This window comes from Miniopterus natalensis, chromosome 2 (genome assembly GCF_054644295.1).
Source record: "Miniopterus natalensis isolate mMinNat1 chromosome 2, mMinNat1.hap1, whole genome shotgun sequence".
In the NCBI taxonomy this organism is placed as follows: Eukaryota; Metazoa; Chordata; class Mammalia; order Chiroptera; family Miniopteridae; genus Miniopterus; species Miniopterus natalensis.
This window is the reverse complement of record NC_142082.1, coordinates 28,649,532-28,668,716: the sequence shown is the minus strand read 5'-3', so window position 1 is coordinate 28,668,716 and position 19,185 is coordinate 28,649,532. Positions and strand designations below refer to the sequence as shown.

The window sequence follows — 19,185 nt, the reverse complement described above, 5'->3', positions numbered from 1 at the left end:
CAGCATACCTGGGGTCTACCCACTAGATTCCAGGAGCACTCTACCTTCCCCATCATGATAACCAAAAATGTCTCCAGACATTGCCAGATGTCCCCTGAGAGGGCAATTACCTCCAGTTACACATTACTTCTAGCAGCTAACATTGAAACAGTGGAAATTTGAATGGATTGAAAGGACAGATGTTTTAAAAAAAAGATATTTTGAATGTGAAAATGGCATCATTTAGTGTTTATAAACACAGGACTTCAAACATGAAAATTGGAGATGACTCCTAGAAAGCTAGTTTGGGTTTCAGTGTCATGTCTTAGGTCAGTGTTAGGTACCCTTCACTGAGAAATAATAGTGGAGCAGAAGCAGGTGTCGAGGGAAGAGAATGAGCTCAGTTTGGAATGTGGTAGGTCCAGGTATCTATAATCTGCTAAGGTAAGAAGGCTGATAAGCTATTGAGTATGAGAAAAGTCTGGCTGAAGATGTGCATTGGAATGTGGCAAGATGATGGCTAGTATTTCAAACCAGAGTTCTAGATGAAAACCAATGAGTGCGGTGTCAGAAAAGCCAAGAGAATATAAATCCTGTGGAAACTGTGGCCAAAAGAGTTTTTACAGTAGAGGGAACCAGAAATGAAGATGCAAAGCGTCCTCTGTATTTCTACATTGGGGAATGACCCACTGAGGGGGGAGGGTAGAAGGCAAATTTTGTAGAAGGAGGCATGAAGGATAGTCAAGAACTTTTGAAAGATATAATGAGAAGAAGACAAACAAGAGAAAAAATTGAGGGTCAAGAACCCCATGGCCTTTAAAGAATCCTATAAGGAGAGTCCCCACTTAATGCTGGCCAGAAACAGTTTCAAGAATAGTGTGAGCAAGACCCTTTGCTTAAATGTTTTATAAGGTTCCTGGTAAACCTCCAGAGTGTTGTACAGATATCACATTTGGTGAGTGGCAATTATGACAGTATGAGAGGGTTTTCAAGGGCACCGGCATCATCCCAAGTATTTGCAACAGTCTGTAAAAGAGGCGGAGTGTCTGGGGATTAAGCTGTTGGGAAGCAGTGGCTTTCATCTTTTCCTCCCTTCATAATACAGATTTCTGATCCTATGCAGGATACATCTTCCTATAGCAACACATATATTATGCATTACATATATATGTAGCTTTAAAGTTGATCCATTTTGTTACTTTCACTGAAACAGATACACTCAGCAGGCCTATGTTTAGATGTTTTAAAAATGGTTTTAAATAAATCAGCCACAGTCTTCTTTTAATATCACCCAATCTGAAAGTGTAGAAGACCCAGCTGAAGAAACAATGGATACTTTAAACATTTTTCAATAATTCATGTGATTAAGAGGAAGTGCTATTAGGAAACAGTTGGCAGGGTACTGCGGCTTGGAGAAGGAAAGACCACATTGCCAGTTCCTGCTAATGACCACATCTTGGGACTGATGGTTCTAACACCACCAGTGCCCCTTCACTGCCATGGAGAGGGCCTGAGAGAAACCCAACGATGACTTTGACCTCAGAGATAGTGACCAGGTGCTAGCGAGACAAAAATGGTCCATGCCCCTCAATATAACTTAGAAATAAAAATAAGGAATGAATAACTATGAAATCGTGTGCTTTTACTTGACAGCTAGTGTGTGATGTGATGGTACAATCATTTGTTTTTATATATTGTACAAGGGGACATCACCAGCAAAGCAATATCCCTGAGTTATTATTAAATTAGTATTAAATATTAAATATAAAATTACATTGTCTTTCCTTGATAAATAAATATACTTATGTAGATATTAGAGATTGGATTATGTTAATATATAAAATAATATTTAAATAAGCCTTACATTTTTGTTTTCTCCCACCTCCTCTCATTTCTCCTTTCTTCCCTTCCTTTCGTCATTCACTCAAAAAGAGCTGTTGAATTTTTTTTTCTTTTCAAGACTACAGACCCCTCAGGATACTTTAGGGATAAAAATACAGAATGCATAGAATATTCTCTGCCTCAGAAACTAGGGGAAATAGAAAATGACAACACGGAGTGATGAGAAACGGATGCAGGCAATGTTTAGACCAGTGTAGGTTTCCAGGGAAGGAACTCATAAGATTTCCTGGGGTAGATGGCGTTGAGCTGAGGCTTGAAGACCATGTAGACTTAGCCCGAAAGAAGCCAAGAAACGATTGTCCGCAGAAGCACAACAGAGAGGCAGAGTGGTGAGTTCCGTAAATTTCAGCATGGCAAGAGCGCATGGTCTTCATGGCTGGGGGGTGTTTAAACTAAGAAAAGACAAAGTATCATGAAAGATCTACTAGTCTATTAAAAACTAGAACTGCATGCTGAAGATGGGGAGTCCCTGTTGAGCAAAACAGTGTGAAAAATTGACCAGACAGATGTGTTGAGAAGACTTGCTCACACTAATCAGTGTGGTTGAGGCTTTATGGAAATAACTTGATTGGGATGAATAAAAAGACATAAACTTTAGAGCTGTTATGATAGTTATAGCTTTGAGTGTATTTAAGGTTGCTCAAAGAAGACATTCCAGGAGAGCCAAGAAGCAAATGCTGGAAAAGCACATACATTTAGTAGAAGGATGGAGGAAATTATGTTTATAAAGAAGAAATTGTGAGACAGGTAACAGGGTAACATAAAGAATGGGAAGGGAGCCAGGAAGACAACTGATTCAAGGAGGGATAGTCAGTGGTTTCATGTGCTACAGAGAAGATCAGGTTATGTAAAACAGAAAAGTGTGGTAGGAGGAAACATTCTTGCAATGAAGTTGTTGGGTTTGACACATAAATTGTTAATTATTGTGACATACGATGTTTTGGTAAAGTGGTGTGCACAAAAGTAGAAACTGGGTTACAGAGTTTGGAGAGTATATTGGAATGAAGATTCAAATTGAATTCGATTATTACTAGAATGCTAACCCATCCTTGCTAATTCTCAATTTCCACCCTTTATTGTGGTTACGTATAATTTTGGAAAGGGTAAAAGCATGATGGCCATGCAAATGTATGCTGACTACATATCAAAGGTTTTATTCAGCTCTTCACGTAAAGAGGAAATGAAGAGTAAACAGTTCAAATGAAAATTTGATTTACAGAGATTTGTGTTCTCTACTGACAAAATTTATTTTGTGCTGCCAAGACAAAGGTCATTTGTGTTGCTGTGGACAGGAATTACTTGCATTGTTATCAGTTTTCTACAGCTTAAATTTTATCCCTACAGAGCTGCAAAATAGCTTAGTCAAAATCAATCAATGGTCGTTCCTCTATAGAATTAGTATTCCCAGGGGTCCTTGGGAAAACATCCAGCATTCTATTGAGAGGACACCCAAATGCAAGACTGTTTGAGTGTCCACTGTTTCCTGTATCAAACAAAGTATTATACACGTGTTACTCTTAATGGATAATTATGAAACAAAGTAATGTAAGAGGTATAAGTGATAGGACCCAGAACATTTAAGTGTGTACTATGTCAAAGGTGTGTGGTATGTTAATGGCAGAGCATTTTGCATATTATCAATTCTTACAGGATTCTGGTTAATTCCTATTTAATCATGCCTTTCTTTGAGTTAAGACTTTCATTAGAGATATTAGTACCTATTAGTGAGTGATAATATACTTAAATTTCCAAGATACCTTAAATATCATGCATCTTTTACCATGTGGACCTATCTAGCTAATGTTTTCAAGTAGTGAAAATACATAATCAATATTTAACATGACTTAGGTACCTATGTTGTTATCACTCAAAATATAAATGTCCTGGATCCAAATTCTTAATATTAATTATCCCACACTATTATAAAACATTTCTGTTGTAGTGGTCAAAAGTAACATCATATCTGTACTTAGTGCCTCACTGACAAGAAATAGACATTTCATTCTCTATATTAAATTTATTATTTAATCACATCCTTAAAAATGTGCATGTTTCTTATGTTTCTTCACTCAAGATGACATAATTCAGTCAACTGATGTCAGAATTAACTACTGCTAATGTTTAATTACTCACCATATGAATGTCTGTTTTAGCTACAAGAATTGGTTGACTATGTTTTAAAACTAATATTTGCAATGAGGTATTCAGCCTGAGAAATGAAGGAAACCTGCCATTTGCAAGAACATAAATAGACCTGGAAGACATTGTGTTAAATGAAATAAGCCAGACAAACAAAGACAAGTATTATTGATCTCACGTATTTGTGTAATCTAAAATAGTCCAACTCAGAAGTACAGAATAGAATGGTGGTTGCAAGGGGCTGAGAGGAGGGAGAAAATGGGAGGTATTAGTAAAAGGGCACAGAGTGTCATTTCTACAAGATGAGTAAGTCCTAGAGATCTAGTGTTCAGCTTAGTGTCTATAGTTAGCGATACCATATTGTAACTTAAAATTTTGCGAAGAGCATAGATCTTGTGTTAAAAAAGGAATAAAGACTGTGGGAGGAAACCTTTGGAGGTGATAGATATGTTTATGGCATTGATTGTGGTGATGCTTTTACAGATGTGTATTTATTTCCAAACTCATCCAGTTGAATACATTATACAGGTATAGCTTTCTGTTAGTCAATCATAACTCAATAAAGTGGTTTTAAAAAATAATTCTCCAATTGAACAAACATGATTAGGGTCAGATACCAAACCCTAAGTCTTAATTCAACCATCATCACACATTTTCAAAAGTAAATGTATGAAAGAAACATTCACTACTGTTGAAGTAGTGTGATCTAGTTTCAATGCCAGACTGTTTCTTTGGAGATCATACGTTATTCTTAGCTTCTTCATCATTGGCTAACCAACTGTAATGACGGTGATATTCTGAACAACAGATTTATATGATACTAAGTAACTCATTTCAATATCTGAAATAGGAATAAACTTGTATTAATAAAATAACTGCATTAGCCACCAATCTCCATAAAACTTTTTAGCTATTTCCAAGGAGAAGAATTGCCTTCTCTGTTTAGTGGGGAGAGAAAACACTTGAATAACAAATATGTGCAAAAAATAAATTGGCCCGCCTTGTTTTTCTGTCTGTACTCAAAGACAGGAGGTCAGACCGACCCTGGTGAATGTTTGGTTAAGTAGCAAATAGCTTTAGGAATGGGGTAATTTTTCTTAAACCATATAGCTTAAAGAGCTCTCTTATTTAGGTTTCAACAACAAATGAACATCTGTTCTTTTCAGTGTAACTAAACAAGCTGTTCTTGTACCTGATAAATACAGGCTATGGCTCAACCAGTAAACTCTGCAAAATGTGAAGGACGAAAGCACTGTTTGTGCTCAGCACCCTTCTGGGTGTGTACAAAGAGATCAGAAAACAGCAGGATTGGTCCTTTGCCTGCAACCATCATTTCAGCTCCTTTCAGCTTTATCACATGTTCAGTTCCCCAAGAGAGCACAGTTTTAAATGTGCCCGATGGTCCATGGCTCTAGAGTGTTATGCATGCACGGATGGGGTTTTGTGTAGAAAAATATCCTGGGGCTGTATTAAAAGCAAGTACAAATCTGGCTAAAATAAATGTTCCATGCTGCAAAGGCTGCTCAGGAAATGAAGCCTAGAACAAATTTCACGCTGGGACGTTACTAATTTAGTGTTTCACCTTCATCCATTTATTGAATAAATAGAGCATCGTTACATTGCACAATTAAAATGAAATGGTGGAGCTGGCTTTAAGTAAGAGAACTTGAGAGCATTGTCATGTAAATTCTTAGTAGATGCTCTGAATTCATTTTTTAATCTGCATAGTGGCACTGCCTAAGCCCAGGAGCTGAGGTAAAATTTAGCATTATTTCTTATTATTTGGCTCTCATATTGTCTGGGAGGAGAGCCCCCTGACTTAATTATATGAAGCATATGAATGAATGAATGAATGAATGAATGAATGAATGAATGAATGAATACCATAGGATTAGGCTGCATCTCCTGGTGATGTGCTTTGCTATAGACTTTGGAAAGAGATACTTTAAGGAAGTGGCTTTGATGGAAGTGGCCGCACTTCAGTCGTGGTCATTCACAGCCTTCTCCTTCATTCGCACGTTTTAGCTGGTTAGAACTCACACAAAGGGAGAGTTGCAGGATCATCCCGGGGACTTTCAGATGAAGGGTGAGGGGCCCCACCAAGGCCCCTCAGCTGGTTCAGGGATTACTCAGGAACTCCCGTTTCTCCGCCATGTAGCTCCTTTCTCTCTCCTGGCTCCCTACCAGTGGTGATGTAAACGTCAGACACTGAATCGCAATTTTGGAAGCTATGTTTTAGAGTTTTAAGAGTTAATGTTTGTGATGGCATTAAAATAATCACATAATAATGTTATCAAAATAGTAATAACAAAAACAACCACCACTGTAATGAGAGAGAAAGAGGGAGGGGGAGGGAAAGGAGGAAGGGAAAGAGAGAGAGAAACAGAGAGAAAGAGGCGAATATAATCTTGATTTAGAAGACTTGGAATTTAAAGTTTTCCATTTCCTCTCATCAATATTCCTCATTTATACATTCTGTATGATGGTTACCTTTATCTTTTCAAGCATAAAAATGGAAAGGAATGGTGTCTGTTTTTATTTTCTCTCCCAAATTAATTTAGTTGAAGCCATCTTAGACTCTAGATCCTACAGCCTGGATTAAGATCCCAGCTCCTCTGTGAACTAACTCTTTGAAGCTATCACGAAACCTCTTTAATGTCATTCTTGGGTGGCTGTGAGAAGTCAGTGATGATATGGAGTAACCTATCATTATACCAGGAATTTAAAAGTGCTTTATAAATCTTTGTTAGCTTTCCTGCCGCCCTCCATTCTTTTTTCCTTTCCTTCCTCCATCTCTCTCTCCCCCCACTCCTTTTTGTCTCCCCTACTCCAGTTTCATCTCGAGAGAATGGCAAGTAGAAGGTAGGGATGTCCCTAACCTTGCCAGTCGCCCAGCCCCCAACAGAACCGGCGTGGGGCTGCAGGGTGGTGTCGGTGGGAAAGCTCTTTCTCAGTGCCCTCCCTGCTCTTCCCCAGGACTCCACTCCTGGGGACTCTCTAACCAGGAGGAACATGGGAATGTGAAAGGCCAGTGTCTTTCAATGGCATGTCCATGTTTCAAAAGATGACAGCAGTCTATTCGCCGTAACTTGGAAAGAGAAGGGAAACTAGTCTTAATCAGTGGCATGAGCAATAGCTCTGGGATTGTCATCGTCATAACGTAAAGACTTCTTTTCCCCTTAGTAGAGTTTGTTTAGATCCTGATGTGCACTGATAAACTTAATGTTGGTCCCAAGAGATGTAAAAATACACTCTAGAACAAACTCCACGCCTGAACGATCCAGGAGGTGCAAAAGCCGTTGCAAAGCGCAGCAATTGTCCCCTGTCTGTCCTTCCTGTAAATACAGAGGAAGCAGTCATGGTGCTGAAGAATGGAGATGGGCGAGGCACTGGGAAGTGAATCAGAGTCGTGAGCTCCAGGCAGGGGGCACAACAGATGCAAAGAAATGTGAGAAATTCCAAAATGACTAATTGGATCAGTGCGGGAGAACTCTGGGAAAGTGGGAGAAGATGGGATAGGGCAGGTACGCAGGGAAAAGGCTCCATATGGTAGGCTGAGCCCTGCCAGCTTTATTATCTAGTGTGGACGGGGGGGGGGGGGGGGAGTTTTGTGACAGCAGAGCCACCCCGCTACAGGACAGACGGTCCAGGGGCCGAAGCCTGGACAAACCTGCAATCATGGGTGGGATCTTTAAGCCCTGAGAGGCATGGGAAGAAGAGAACGAATGTGCACACTTAGGGAACACAGAAGATTTTTGTGTAAACCAGACAATTGTTGACGACTTTATCCCTGTGCTTTCACAGCCTTTTCTTTAAAAGAAGGAAAAGGCGCTCCTCTTTCGTTGACGAGCACTTTTGCAAGTCCTCTCTCTGTGTCTCATTTCTTCCTCTTATGCTCCCTCCCTTGCACAGTGAAACAGGTTTTATTTCTCTCTCAAGCCCACTTGTGCTCCTTTCTCTTCACTCCTCTCTTTTCATGATGGATGTCAGCCCTGTTGCTAGGCAGCCGCTAAGCTCAACCCACCACTCAGCATTCCGGATGCTGGAAATTTGCCCCAAATTGCTAGAAAATCACCCTTCCGCGCCTGCACTGTGTTTACCGTGAGAGTCCGAATAGGAGGAGGGGAAGGAACCGCCCGGGCGAGTTCGTAAACCAGTGAAGTGCGCCCCAGTTTAGCAAGGCCAGGCCCCTACCTCCATGGCCTACATGCCAGGTAGAGAAACCCCACAGGGCCCTGTGGGAAATAGTCAGAGAAATGGTTATAGAAGAAACGAAATCCCTGTCCTACGAGAGCTAAAAATTAATGGGCAAAATATGGAGTAAAATGAAAATACTCAAAAATAAGCATGAATCAGACGTAGAATTTATAAATTTCTACAAATGTTGCCTATAAGCATTGTTGATTCTTCCTTGCCTCTTAAAAAAAAAAAAAAAAAAAACACCCAGAAAACCCCACTTTGATGAATTCTGCTTCATCCTCAAGCTATTGACCTTTACTTCTTTTAGTGTGGCGAACCATGAGAGCCCAGCACGTGCACTTCTCCACCATCTGCTGATGTCTTGCTGCCGCAGGAATCTGGTTTCCTCTGTGTCTCTGGCATTGTCCTGACTCCCCAGTCACCAAATCCAGCATCCCCTGCTTAGTGCGGACACGCGTCAAGCTCTCAGCAGCATTTAGCGCTGCTGACTGCATTCCACGCTCCGCCTTCCCTCGGCTGCTCTGAAGCTGCGCAGCCCCAGTCCTGCCTTCCTGTCCTGTTCCTCCTCGCTCTGCCCTTAGGAGCTGTCCTTCTCCATCAGCCTTCCAACATAGAGCTCCTGTGACATTTCCTGTCCCATTCTGTGGAGTATCCATTCCATCCTGAAGGATGGCGTCATTAATGGGTCTTCTCAAACATTATTTGATTGTCCCCAACGCAGTAACTAAAATATGTCCATAATAAATAATGTCAAAAAGGTCTTGAAATAAGCAAAACACATCTTTCCTGAGATATAATTTTGGCCAAAAATGTCATGCTTTATATTTGAGCATGCACGGTGAAATTAGAACACATCTCACATTTCATGGCAGAGGTTCTTGCTTGTCGTCGGTGCTCAATAAATATTTGTTGAATAGAATTAAATGTTAAGGGTTTCTAGGACGGAAATCTTCAAAATAGAATTTTCTTTGTGAATGAAGAGATGAAGTCAATACTCAGGAAGGAGAACTTTTTCTAAGCAACTGCATCTGAGTTTTGTTGCTGCAGCACCAGCTTGATATACATGCCTTGTATTTTTCTAAGGAAATGCTTCTACTATTTCTTGGCAGATTTCTTAAAGTAGTGAGTCGGGTCACTACCACGTTTCACCTGACTTGTATGGTTGCTGCATAAGCTCTTTTTTTAAATCTCTAGGCCTGTCTTCTTAAAACTAAAAGGAGCAATCACTTTTGAAAAGAAATATTAATTCATTACTTTCCTTAAGTTCTGCTTTACAGTTCTCAGTTGTTAGCTTTTCTTTGCTTCAACTGCAATCCATCCCTCTTAACTACCTCAAAATAAAAACAACCTATGATGTGGTCTTTCACTTTTAATTTTGTAAATTACCCCGACATCCGTTATTATTTTAATGTCATCATACTCCCAATACTGTGAGTCTATTAAGGAGAATTTCGCACTTGAATCCTTGATGTAGAGAAAGTACTTCATGAATAGTGTACATGTTAGAGAAGTTTTCAGTAACTGTGATAGAACTTTCCATGAATCCCCGTTCTTATATATTGGAAGTTCAGGATGTAGACTGGCAAGAAGATGTTGAATGTCCTCAGAGACATTCACAAGAGAAGTGAAGCAAGTGGAGCCTCTCACACAGCTCTAGGTTTGAACCCTAAGAGAGCACCAAATACCCAGCACTGTAATGGAAGTAGACTCAATTTCCTAAATGGTCAGTACTATGCTGTCCAGTCAGGCAAAAGAAGCTCATGCCACAGGAGAGACTGACCCAGCTGAGCGATTGTCAACTGGGGAGGTAGTAAATCTGTCTCTGGAGTGTTGGCTGACATTTAGTCCATACCTCCTTTTGGAGTTCCACCTGAATTCCTCCTTTTTGGTTCTCCTCAGCTGCACTATTTCCTGTCTGTTTATACAGCATTCTTCTGGGGAAATTACTACTTTTCCCATCCCACTTTACCTTAAACGTCAACTTCATCTTCAGGTCAGAAATCTTGGAGTGATCCTGTCTTCCCTTCACATTCACATCAATCCACCAGGAAATCCATTGCTCCCATCCTGGGCTGTGGGAAGAGCCTCCACATGGCCTCCCTGGCTCTCCACTTGCTCCACTACTACCCACTATCAGCCTAGAAGCTTCAGTGATTCTTTTAATGTCAAGTGACATGACTCATCTGCTCAAACACCAGTCCCCAGGATTCTGAGTCAAAGCCCACGTCCTTAGACTCATGATCAGCATCTTTACTCATTGTGGTTACCTTTGTGACTCTTCCTCCTCCCTCTTCCCCTCCCCTGCTCTGCTCCAGCCACACCCACCTCTTTGATATCCATCCTTCTTCGAACAGGCAGGCACTACCCCACTCAGGGCTTCTGGACCAGCTGTTCCCTCAACTTGGCTCTTCCCCAGAGAGCGCCACCGCTTCCATCTTATCCTTCAGGTATTTGCCCACAGTGAACCCTTTCCTGCTTTATTTTTCATCATCTCTCTCATTGTATCTGACATTCTTTCTCATTTATGTTTCTATTTTCTCTGTTTCCACCAGAGAATGTGAGGATTTTCATCTGTTCTGTTCCTGGCTGCACTCCCAGTACATATTTTGTGCTCAGTCAATATTGGTTGATTGATTGAATGAGCCCCAATGAGCCACAGGACCCCAATTCTGGACATGGAACTAGATCCCAATCATTTCCCTCATCCCAAGACAGGATGAGACAAGAATAGGTTTGCTGGAAGAGTTAACGTTTGTTTCTTATAGTCAGTTGACTTATTATGGACTCAGGGCAGATATCAGCCTGAACACAGAGGCCTTCAGTAGATTGTGGTGTTTTCATCTTGGACAAAAGAGGCTCGGAGGGTGTGGGGAATGAGAGCTGAGAAGTCCTACCTGGGACCACACCTGTGCTCAGGACCTATGTAGTGCTCCAGGCTCATTATTACCATTTGACCTCGGATGGAATTTTCTGTGAGATTACGTTTAGCACAGCGATAGACCAGTGACACCACCTACAGATGACACTCACATTCCAAAAGACAAGGTGATTTTAATTACACTAAAATAGAGTACCTTACCCTGTCTAGGATGACGTTTTTGTCTTTTCAGTTGAAATGTCAGGATTATACCATTTTAGGTGTCAAAAGAACAATATAAAATGAGAAAAAGGCACCAAGTGTAAGAATTTTGTTCTGACTTGTTAATACTGTATTCAGATACTTGAATTATGTCAATTCAATTCTCGGTGATAATTAACAAAGTTCCAGAATGAGACAATTATAGAAGAATAAAAAGACAATTTAACTAATTTCATTTCATTGTGTAACTCTGGCTAAATGGTAGAAGCACATTGATTTTCCTGAGTGCCTGAATGAGCCTGTATTTCATTATGAGTTCTGGTTTACTGTTACAGAAGAGGCCCAGTCACTCAAAGGTCAGAGAGCAGCAAATTATCTCTGCATGTCCCATGTACTGATGATTACTGTTGGGTTTTACCTTTTCAGTTTTTCATGCTCAGTCTCTTCCTTTTCCATTCTAGAACTGTCCGGTGCTGAGGGCTTGTTAGTAGCAATGGTCATGGAGAGATTGCCTCTGGAGTTATATTGGCCTGGGTTTAAACTCCAGCTTAAATTACCACCTGTATAAGTATTCCAGGACTGCCCTAACAAAGTACCACAAACTAGGTAGCTTAAAAGAATAGAAACCTATCCTCTCATAGTTCTAAAGGCTGAAAGTCCAAGATTAATGTTTCAGCAGAGCCATATGGCCCTCTGAGACTCTGGGTAGAGTCCTTCCTCTCCTCTTTTAGCTTCTGGTGGTGGCCTGAAATCCTTGGAGTCTTTGCCTTGCAGCTGCATAACTCCAGTCTCTGCCTCTGTCATCACATGTCCTATTCCTCCTCTTATAAGTACATAGTCATATTCAATAATGACCTCATCTTAACTTGATTACATTTATAAAAACCCAAATTCCAATAAGGTCACATTCACATACCTTTTTTGGGGGACACAATTCCAACCCATATACCATCTGTGTGAACTTGACTTAATTTCTGTTGTCATCAGCTTTCTCACTATCAGAAGATGATCATACAGACCTCTTACAGCTAGGAGGAGTATGTGAAATAACATACAAAAAGCCCCTTGTACTCCTTCAGTGCTCAAGAAATGTTACTTCCCATCCCCCAACCCCCCAGCCCAATTCCTCGGCCTCCCATCATTTATCTGTACTTGCTTCATACAGAAGCAATCGAGCAGACACCATGGAAGCTACAGAGACGACCCAGTGCCCTAGGGAAGCTCACACACGCTGAAGACTGACAGGAATTAGACTAGTACAGTGTAGTACTTGTGTCGTATCCTGAGAAACACAAGTACATGAGAAAGGGGAGACTTACTTGCTAAGTGCCTTGACAATGGCCTCTTAGCAAATTTCCTACACAGTTGGAACCTGAAGCTGTGTTTAGATCTCCAACACAGTTTTTTTCCTATTTTAACACACTGTACAATTAATTATATCGTTTATCATCTTCAAACTACTCAAACATTATGAAACAAAATCCAAGTTTGCTCACTGATGCATTGATGTCATGCACCAGCATCTTCTGGGGATGCTCATAAACTTATAGGCGTCCACCCCACTGCCCTCTGCACATTTTACTCCCACTTCCCAACGCTCCACACACATATACCCCATAGACCCATTTGCTCTCTCTGCTCTGTCCTTGAAATATATCTTTCTCTTTTGCTGTAATCACAATATGGCCAGTGAAAAAAATAGCTACCAACTTCAGCACCTGCAGGGTAGGAAATCACATTCTTAACTATTATTTAAAAAAAAAAGATCCACCGAATGCTTCTGTCATCCACAGATCATTTCAGTCCATTCAGTGTGATCAAAATGATGAGCAGGATTTTTATATCCTTGCCTTTGGCTCTACAATTTCATGTTCAGTCTCTGTTACTTGCTATTTTTACTCCCTCCTGTACCCTGAATTGGACACATGAGCAAAAATCTATGCATGAGAAGGAAGGGTTGTTGCTGATGTTGATGTATCTACATTGTCTGGGTGGAGGTTAGGAAGATTATGACAATCCTTAATCCAGGACAAATAGTATAGAGATAGTCACTAACTTATGATGCTTTGACTTAAAATTTTTCGACTTTACGAGTGTACCACACACACATTCAGTAAAAATTGACCTTCAGATGGTGAATTTTGATCTTTCCCTGGGCTGTCCATATGCCCTATACTCTCTCGTGATGCTGGGCGTTGAGCCTCAGCCCCCAGTCAGCCATGGGGGTAAACCACTGGCACTCTACAGTGTATTCCTGTGCTAGATGATTTGCCCAACCGTAGGCTAATGTAAGTTTTCTGAGCACGTTCGCTAGGTTAGGTGTATTAAATGCATTTCAACTTCAGATATTTTCAATTTACAATCAGTTTATTGGAACATAACCTCATCATAAGCAGAGCAGCATCTGTACTGAGTTGTCAGTGACAATGCTTAGGATGTAAGAAAGGAAATAAATGTCTGCTACGGAAAAAGTCAAATATGTATATTTTTGCAGCCTGCGTTATATGCCAGACCCATAGTTACTGCAGCGCTGGCTCGCATGCTGTGCCCCTCATTTCTCTGCAGCACTTGCAGAGATAAAGAAATGAGTGTAAATCCACTGGGGCTGTCAGGGGGACATGGCCTGCGCTCTCGGTGCTGGCTCGCAGGAAAGTGAGTCAATAAAGACGCATAGGCGATGTCCTTCCTTCCTTAGTTGCCCCAAGGAAACACAAAAGCTTATTTTAGAAGATGCCAAATTTGATGCAGCAAAATTTAGATGAAATGCCAAGATACACTAGAAAATAACAGCAGAGTAGGTGATTGAACTTTTAGCATTGAGTTCCCTGAGCAGCCCAGCATGAGAACCGCATGCACGCAATTGAAATGGATGCAGTTGCACAGATCTTCCCTCATTTCCTCTGTCTGCCGTCCTCTCCCTCCTCTTCCTCCTTCTAATGTAGTTTTACTTATATGTCGGGTTCGATACTGTAAGTGCAAGGAAAAATTTTACATCGATGTGTTAAGTGGGTGATGTAATTTTGAAAAGACATTTTTATATAAATCCGTAGAAAACTATTATATTGTCATGCATTTCAGCTCGGGAATGAAAGATAATAATGTAAAGAACTTCCCAGGACAGACTAAAATGTCCTTCTGGAAGATTTGAAATGCTCAGTTATCTAATATGTGGGGAGAAAGCTACTCTGCCTCTCACTTAAATAATAATTCTGGATGTTTTGCTACTCCCTTTATTATCGATTCTAACTAAGCCGAGATGCACTCTCCAGTGGGAATACAGAATGCTGGGATTTCTCCAAAGCTGTATTTTTAAAGATCATTCTTCATATTTAAGTGAAAACTAACAGATTAATTTTCTTTCTCTCCGAAGTTTCTCTTGCCACATGGCTTGCGTCACTCCATGATAGTGTTAAACATGTATTAAGGGATAGAAAAATATATTTGATTCATTTTAAAAATCATTTTCCATGTGAAAGATGTGTTCTTTCACAGTTGCCTGTTAAAGGCACAGTGGGTGGAATATGTGGGGACTCATGGAATAAAGTAAAACGGGGGAGAATTTAAGAAGCAGTGTAACAAAGACAGCTCTGTAGCTTACAATCATTGGCTTGATGAATTCAGTCACCACTTTTGTGTCCCTGCTGCTTTTCACAGGTATAAGCCCTTGGCAGAGACACTCCCCAGCGAGAAGAAGAAGCTGTCTGCTGAGGAGAAATGTCGGCTTGTCCTGCAGCGGTATAAATTACAGGGCTGGCAGGTTAGTGACCTACAAGCTACTAGCATACCAGTTTAGGATTTTAAATAAGTGAGCTGAGTCATTGTGGGGAGCCACCGGAGTCTCACTGGCAAAAACAAATTGCTTTGATGTGTTTGGCAAGGCGAGACGCTGAGTGTATTCCCTGGAAACGCATCAGTCTTTCTGATTTCCTGGTTTCAGCAGCTCGCAGCAAACACGGAGGGAGGCCGCAGGCTCCTGTGCTGGGCCCCCAAGACGTTCGTGGAGCCCCACTCAGTTTGTCCGTGCTGCAGGTTTAAACGTCAGGAAAGCATTTGGAAGCGTCTAGAAGGTAGCAGAAGCCAGAGAAAGCAAACTGTGGGGATGGAGCATTGATTTCGTTGGCTCCTGGCTGGTATCTCACAAATGTTCTTTAGACCCAGATTTCCCAGGCTCAAGTCTTATTTAGGCTCCTTTTCTCTGTTTCTCTTTGCCCTGTTTCTCACCTACCACACACTGAAAATGCCACTGTCCTTTCAAACTCATTTAATGGCAAAATCTTCATAATTGGAAACATTTAATTATGTCCTGTGGTCCTTTTGGTTGGCAGAACCCAGGGGCCCACTGGAGGAATAACTAGACTCCCAGAAGGAGGAAGGAACATGAAACATAATAACACAAGAAATACTCCCCAGAAACAATGAGGCACAGTGTGGATTTGGTTTAATACCTTAAACAAGGTCAGCACGCCACCTGACTAGGGTAAGGAAGAGGAGATTTGAAACTTGAGAGTCACGAAGATAATATTGGAGCAATGAAGGGAAACAGAATAAAGTCCTGGAATTTATTGAGCATCTCTAGCTATAAAACAACTGTTAAGTGCTTAGGCAACAAAGAGCATGGTGGCTAATAGTTTTGGCAAAACATAACAATTAGTGGAAAGCAGGTGTAAATCTCATTTTTTTGAAAAGCGATAGAGCTTCTACAAGTGGAAATATGTGATAACCGATAAAGCCCCAACAAGGTCTTCACTTCAGAAGGTTCAGGGTTGCTGAACGTGTCTGCAAGTGGCCAGTCTGGGCAAACAGGTAGCCTGCTGGCTTGGGAGCAGCACACTCGTTCCTCTGTGCTGAAGAACTGAGAACCTCGAATGTTAGCATGGTGAGTCATGACTTAATCGTCTGTGCCACCCAATCTTTTTCTTTATCATCGTTTTCCCCTCTCTTTTTTTTTTTCTTGTAACTAATAATGGAGTTGAACTTTAAATAATAGTCTAAGGAGGAGGCTTACACAGTCTGTAGTAGTCATGCCTGCACACTGTGCCAAAAGATTGGGTAAAAAAAGAAGGAAGGAGGCATTACTAACACAGAGTGATGCGAGCTTATCACTCTGGAGTTACTGACGTGAGTGTAGGGGCCACGTATAGAATGCTGATCAGGCGTGTAGGTTAACAAGCCTTTTTAACTGAATTATTGCTGGGCTTTTTAAGGAAGCATTTGAATAGTAGTGGTTCATGAATAAGTAACAGTAAGATACTCTTGTGTTTTTTCCTTTAAAGAATACTCACAGATAGGAACAATTTTTTAAAAAGTATTGTTGAGAGAAGGTTGAGTTGTTGGAGAAAGGTGAGGGAGTCTGGAATAATTCTTCCACTAAGAAAGCGACTGGCAGTGACCATAATACCTGACCACCTATCAGTTCTCTGATACACCCATGTAGTATATGGGGTCACATGTGCGAGGGGACTGGGGAACAAACTGGCCATTTCTACATGTGCTGGGATACTTAAAACTGCAGCTGAGGGCAATAATAAGTTGAAACACATACTGGGACTTTGAAAACGTTCATCAAAATAAAAAAATATATATAGGAAAAAGCTCCCATTTCATTGAACTATTCCATTTCCTCTCACCCTTTACCTCCCCAAAGGAGTCTTAAAATACAGAACAAAAAAAACAAACAAAAAAAAGAAATTTACTGATTCATGGAGCATGTTTGCTTCCATGTTCCATATTAAATAATTGGTAAGTCTGCTTTCTTCAGCTGCTCCAAAATGTAACCTTCCAGTACTTTCTCATAGAAGACAAATCATTGACTTCCCAGAAATAGAGCTTGTTCATATTTCACTTTTATGCTAGTCAGAGAGCAGAATAATTTTTTTAATCATTTAATTTTGACCTAAAAAGTCAGATTCCTCAGTTTGAAAAAAAAACATTTGTTCGAAATGTGTTGATAATTGCAGGAAGAATTTCTCCATTCTCTTCTGGGTGATTCATCACACAAGGATAAATAGGAGCTATTTGAAGCACCAGTAGATCCTAATGGATGGTGGTTGTATCTGTAGCATGATTCCCAAACTGCTAAGAGTTACAGTGTATATTTCTATAAGGCAGGCAGTGTTTATCCTTTGGCTCTGAATGGTTAGCATACATTGTTATTTTCCCTATTTTTAAAAGCAGTGCTAGGTGACAGAAAAGATCAGAGTTATCTTTTGCCGTGTGAACCTGTACAGAGTATTAGCTAGGAGTTCAATTCTCTTTACTAAAACTATGATTCTTATATTGTTGCTCTGATGGGTCTTGGAGATCTTATGCGATTTCTTCATTTCTCCTTGGCATTAATCAGACCTTGTGCAGTAAAGCCCCTGAATCGTCAGTATAGGATTCGGAGTCCATAGTTGTCACACTTTTGTGCCTTGAAGCCAGCGCATACGTGGCGGTGAACACCTGTGCTTCCCTGCTCCAGATGAGGAGAGAGACGTCTTACCTTCAGCGCTGCTGCGCCTGTTTACCGATCCTCCTGTGCTATTTATTAGTATTTACATAGTGGTGGCTTTGGAGTCAGTATGTGATGCAGTGGGACTTTTTAATATTTCATAAATAATGATTTCTCTCTTCTACAGCATGTGTTTTTTTCTATTTAAAAAACACACAACTATTCAGAGTTTTTTGCTTTATTTGCTTTAAGCCTAATAGCATCTCTGTGTAGAACAAGGAAAGTAGGCAGGGTGAACAGTAATGACCTCATTTTAAATATGAGGAAATAGAGTCTTAGAAATCAGCACGCTGATCAAAATATGAGGCGCAGTTAATATTTAGTTTCGGTGGAAAAGCCCCTTTGCTGACACGGACATCTAGGTCTCGCCATGCTCTGTTCTTTCCACTGCATTTAACTCGATCTATATCTTTTAATGTAGCCGTCTAACGTCCTTTTATTCAGCTTGCAGAACTTGAAAGACATAGACCATGCATCACAGTTGGAGCTTTGATCAAAGGCACTTGCATATTTCTTTATCAGCCTGAGCAGATTGCTTCTCGTAGTTAGTGTCTTTTTTTTTTTTTTTTTAATGTTTATAATTCACCCAGTAGATGAAGGGGAAAAAAGCTGGCTGCTTCCCGTCGCAGGCCAGTTCTGATCAGAATCTTTCTTACCCAAACTGTCAGCCAAATGACCCTTAAATAGCACAGCACCATTGGGCTCTTGTCCCTAACTGCATCTTGGAAAGAAAAAGAGAAAAGGGAGAAAAAGAAAAGAGAGAAAAAAATACGGAGAAGAAAAAGAACAACTGGAATCCCGTGGAGAAGCGTTTGACTTTATACAGTATTTACTATCGGGTCTAGGCCCGAGAGCTGAGGCCTAGGTGTCCCTCAGGCAGTCCCCAGTCCCCAGGACATTCCAGGGTCCAGAGAGGGTTTATGGGTGGCGCTGACTGACAGGCGAGCCAGGGTAACACTTGTTCCAAATCACTACTTGAGCAAAGACAGTTTCAGAGCAGTCTTATTAAACCATGTTGGTAAATCCATCCAGTTTACAATATGCCAGGCTCTCTCAATACCATATTTTAAATTCCCATCTCCCTTCACCTCCCTTTAGATTTGCTTCCTCCTCTGTGCCGTGTGCTAATTCCTTCGATTGCACATCTACAAAATTGCTAGTTGTCCCTCTTGCACTAGCACGTCAGCTCCATCAGAAAGGATTTTTATCTGTCGGCCTAGTGCTGCATCTCCAGCATCGGGGACAGGGAAAGATGTACAGTAGATATTCGTGCATCTATTCTGGGCCAGTAAATGAATCTTTGTCAATAAAAACCTGCTAAACCATACGATAGATTTTATATGGATACATAGATATATCGGAATTTTTTAAATCTAGGATAATTCACAACAAAAAC

The 19,185-nt window shown here is 40.7% G+C and overlaps 1 protein-coding gene across 1 annotated transcript in view; it reads left to right on the top strand.

Annotated features, from left to right (window-relative positions):
- The window catches only part of MYO16 (myosin XVI), a 385,194-nt gene that overhangs the window by 269,519 nt on the left and 96,490 nt on the right, over positions 1 to 19,185 (top strand). Inside the window, exon 28 of the mRNA XM_087814233.1 lies at positions 14,954 to 15,056. Coding sequence (XP_087670359.1) covers positions 14,954 to 15,056 — 103 coding nt within the window. The remainder of the gene's footprint in view (positions 1 to 14,953; positions 15,057 to 19,185) is intronic.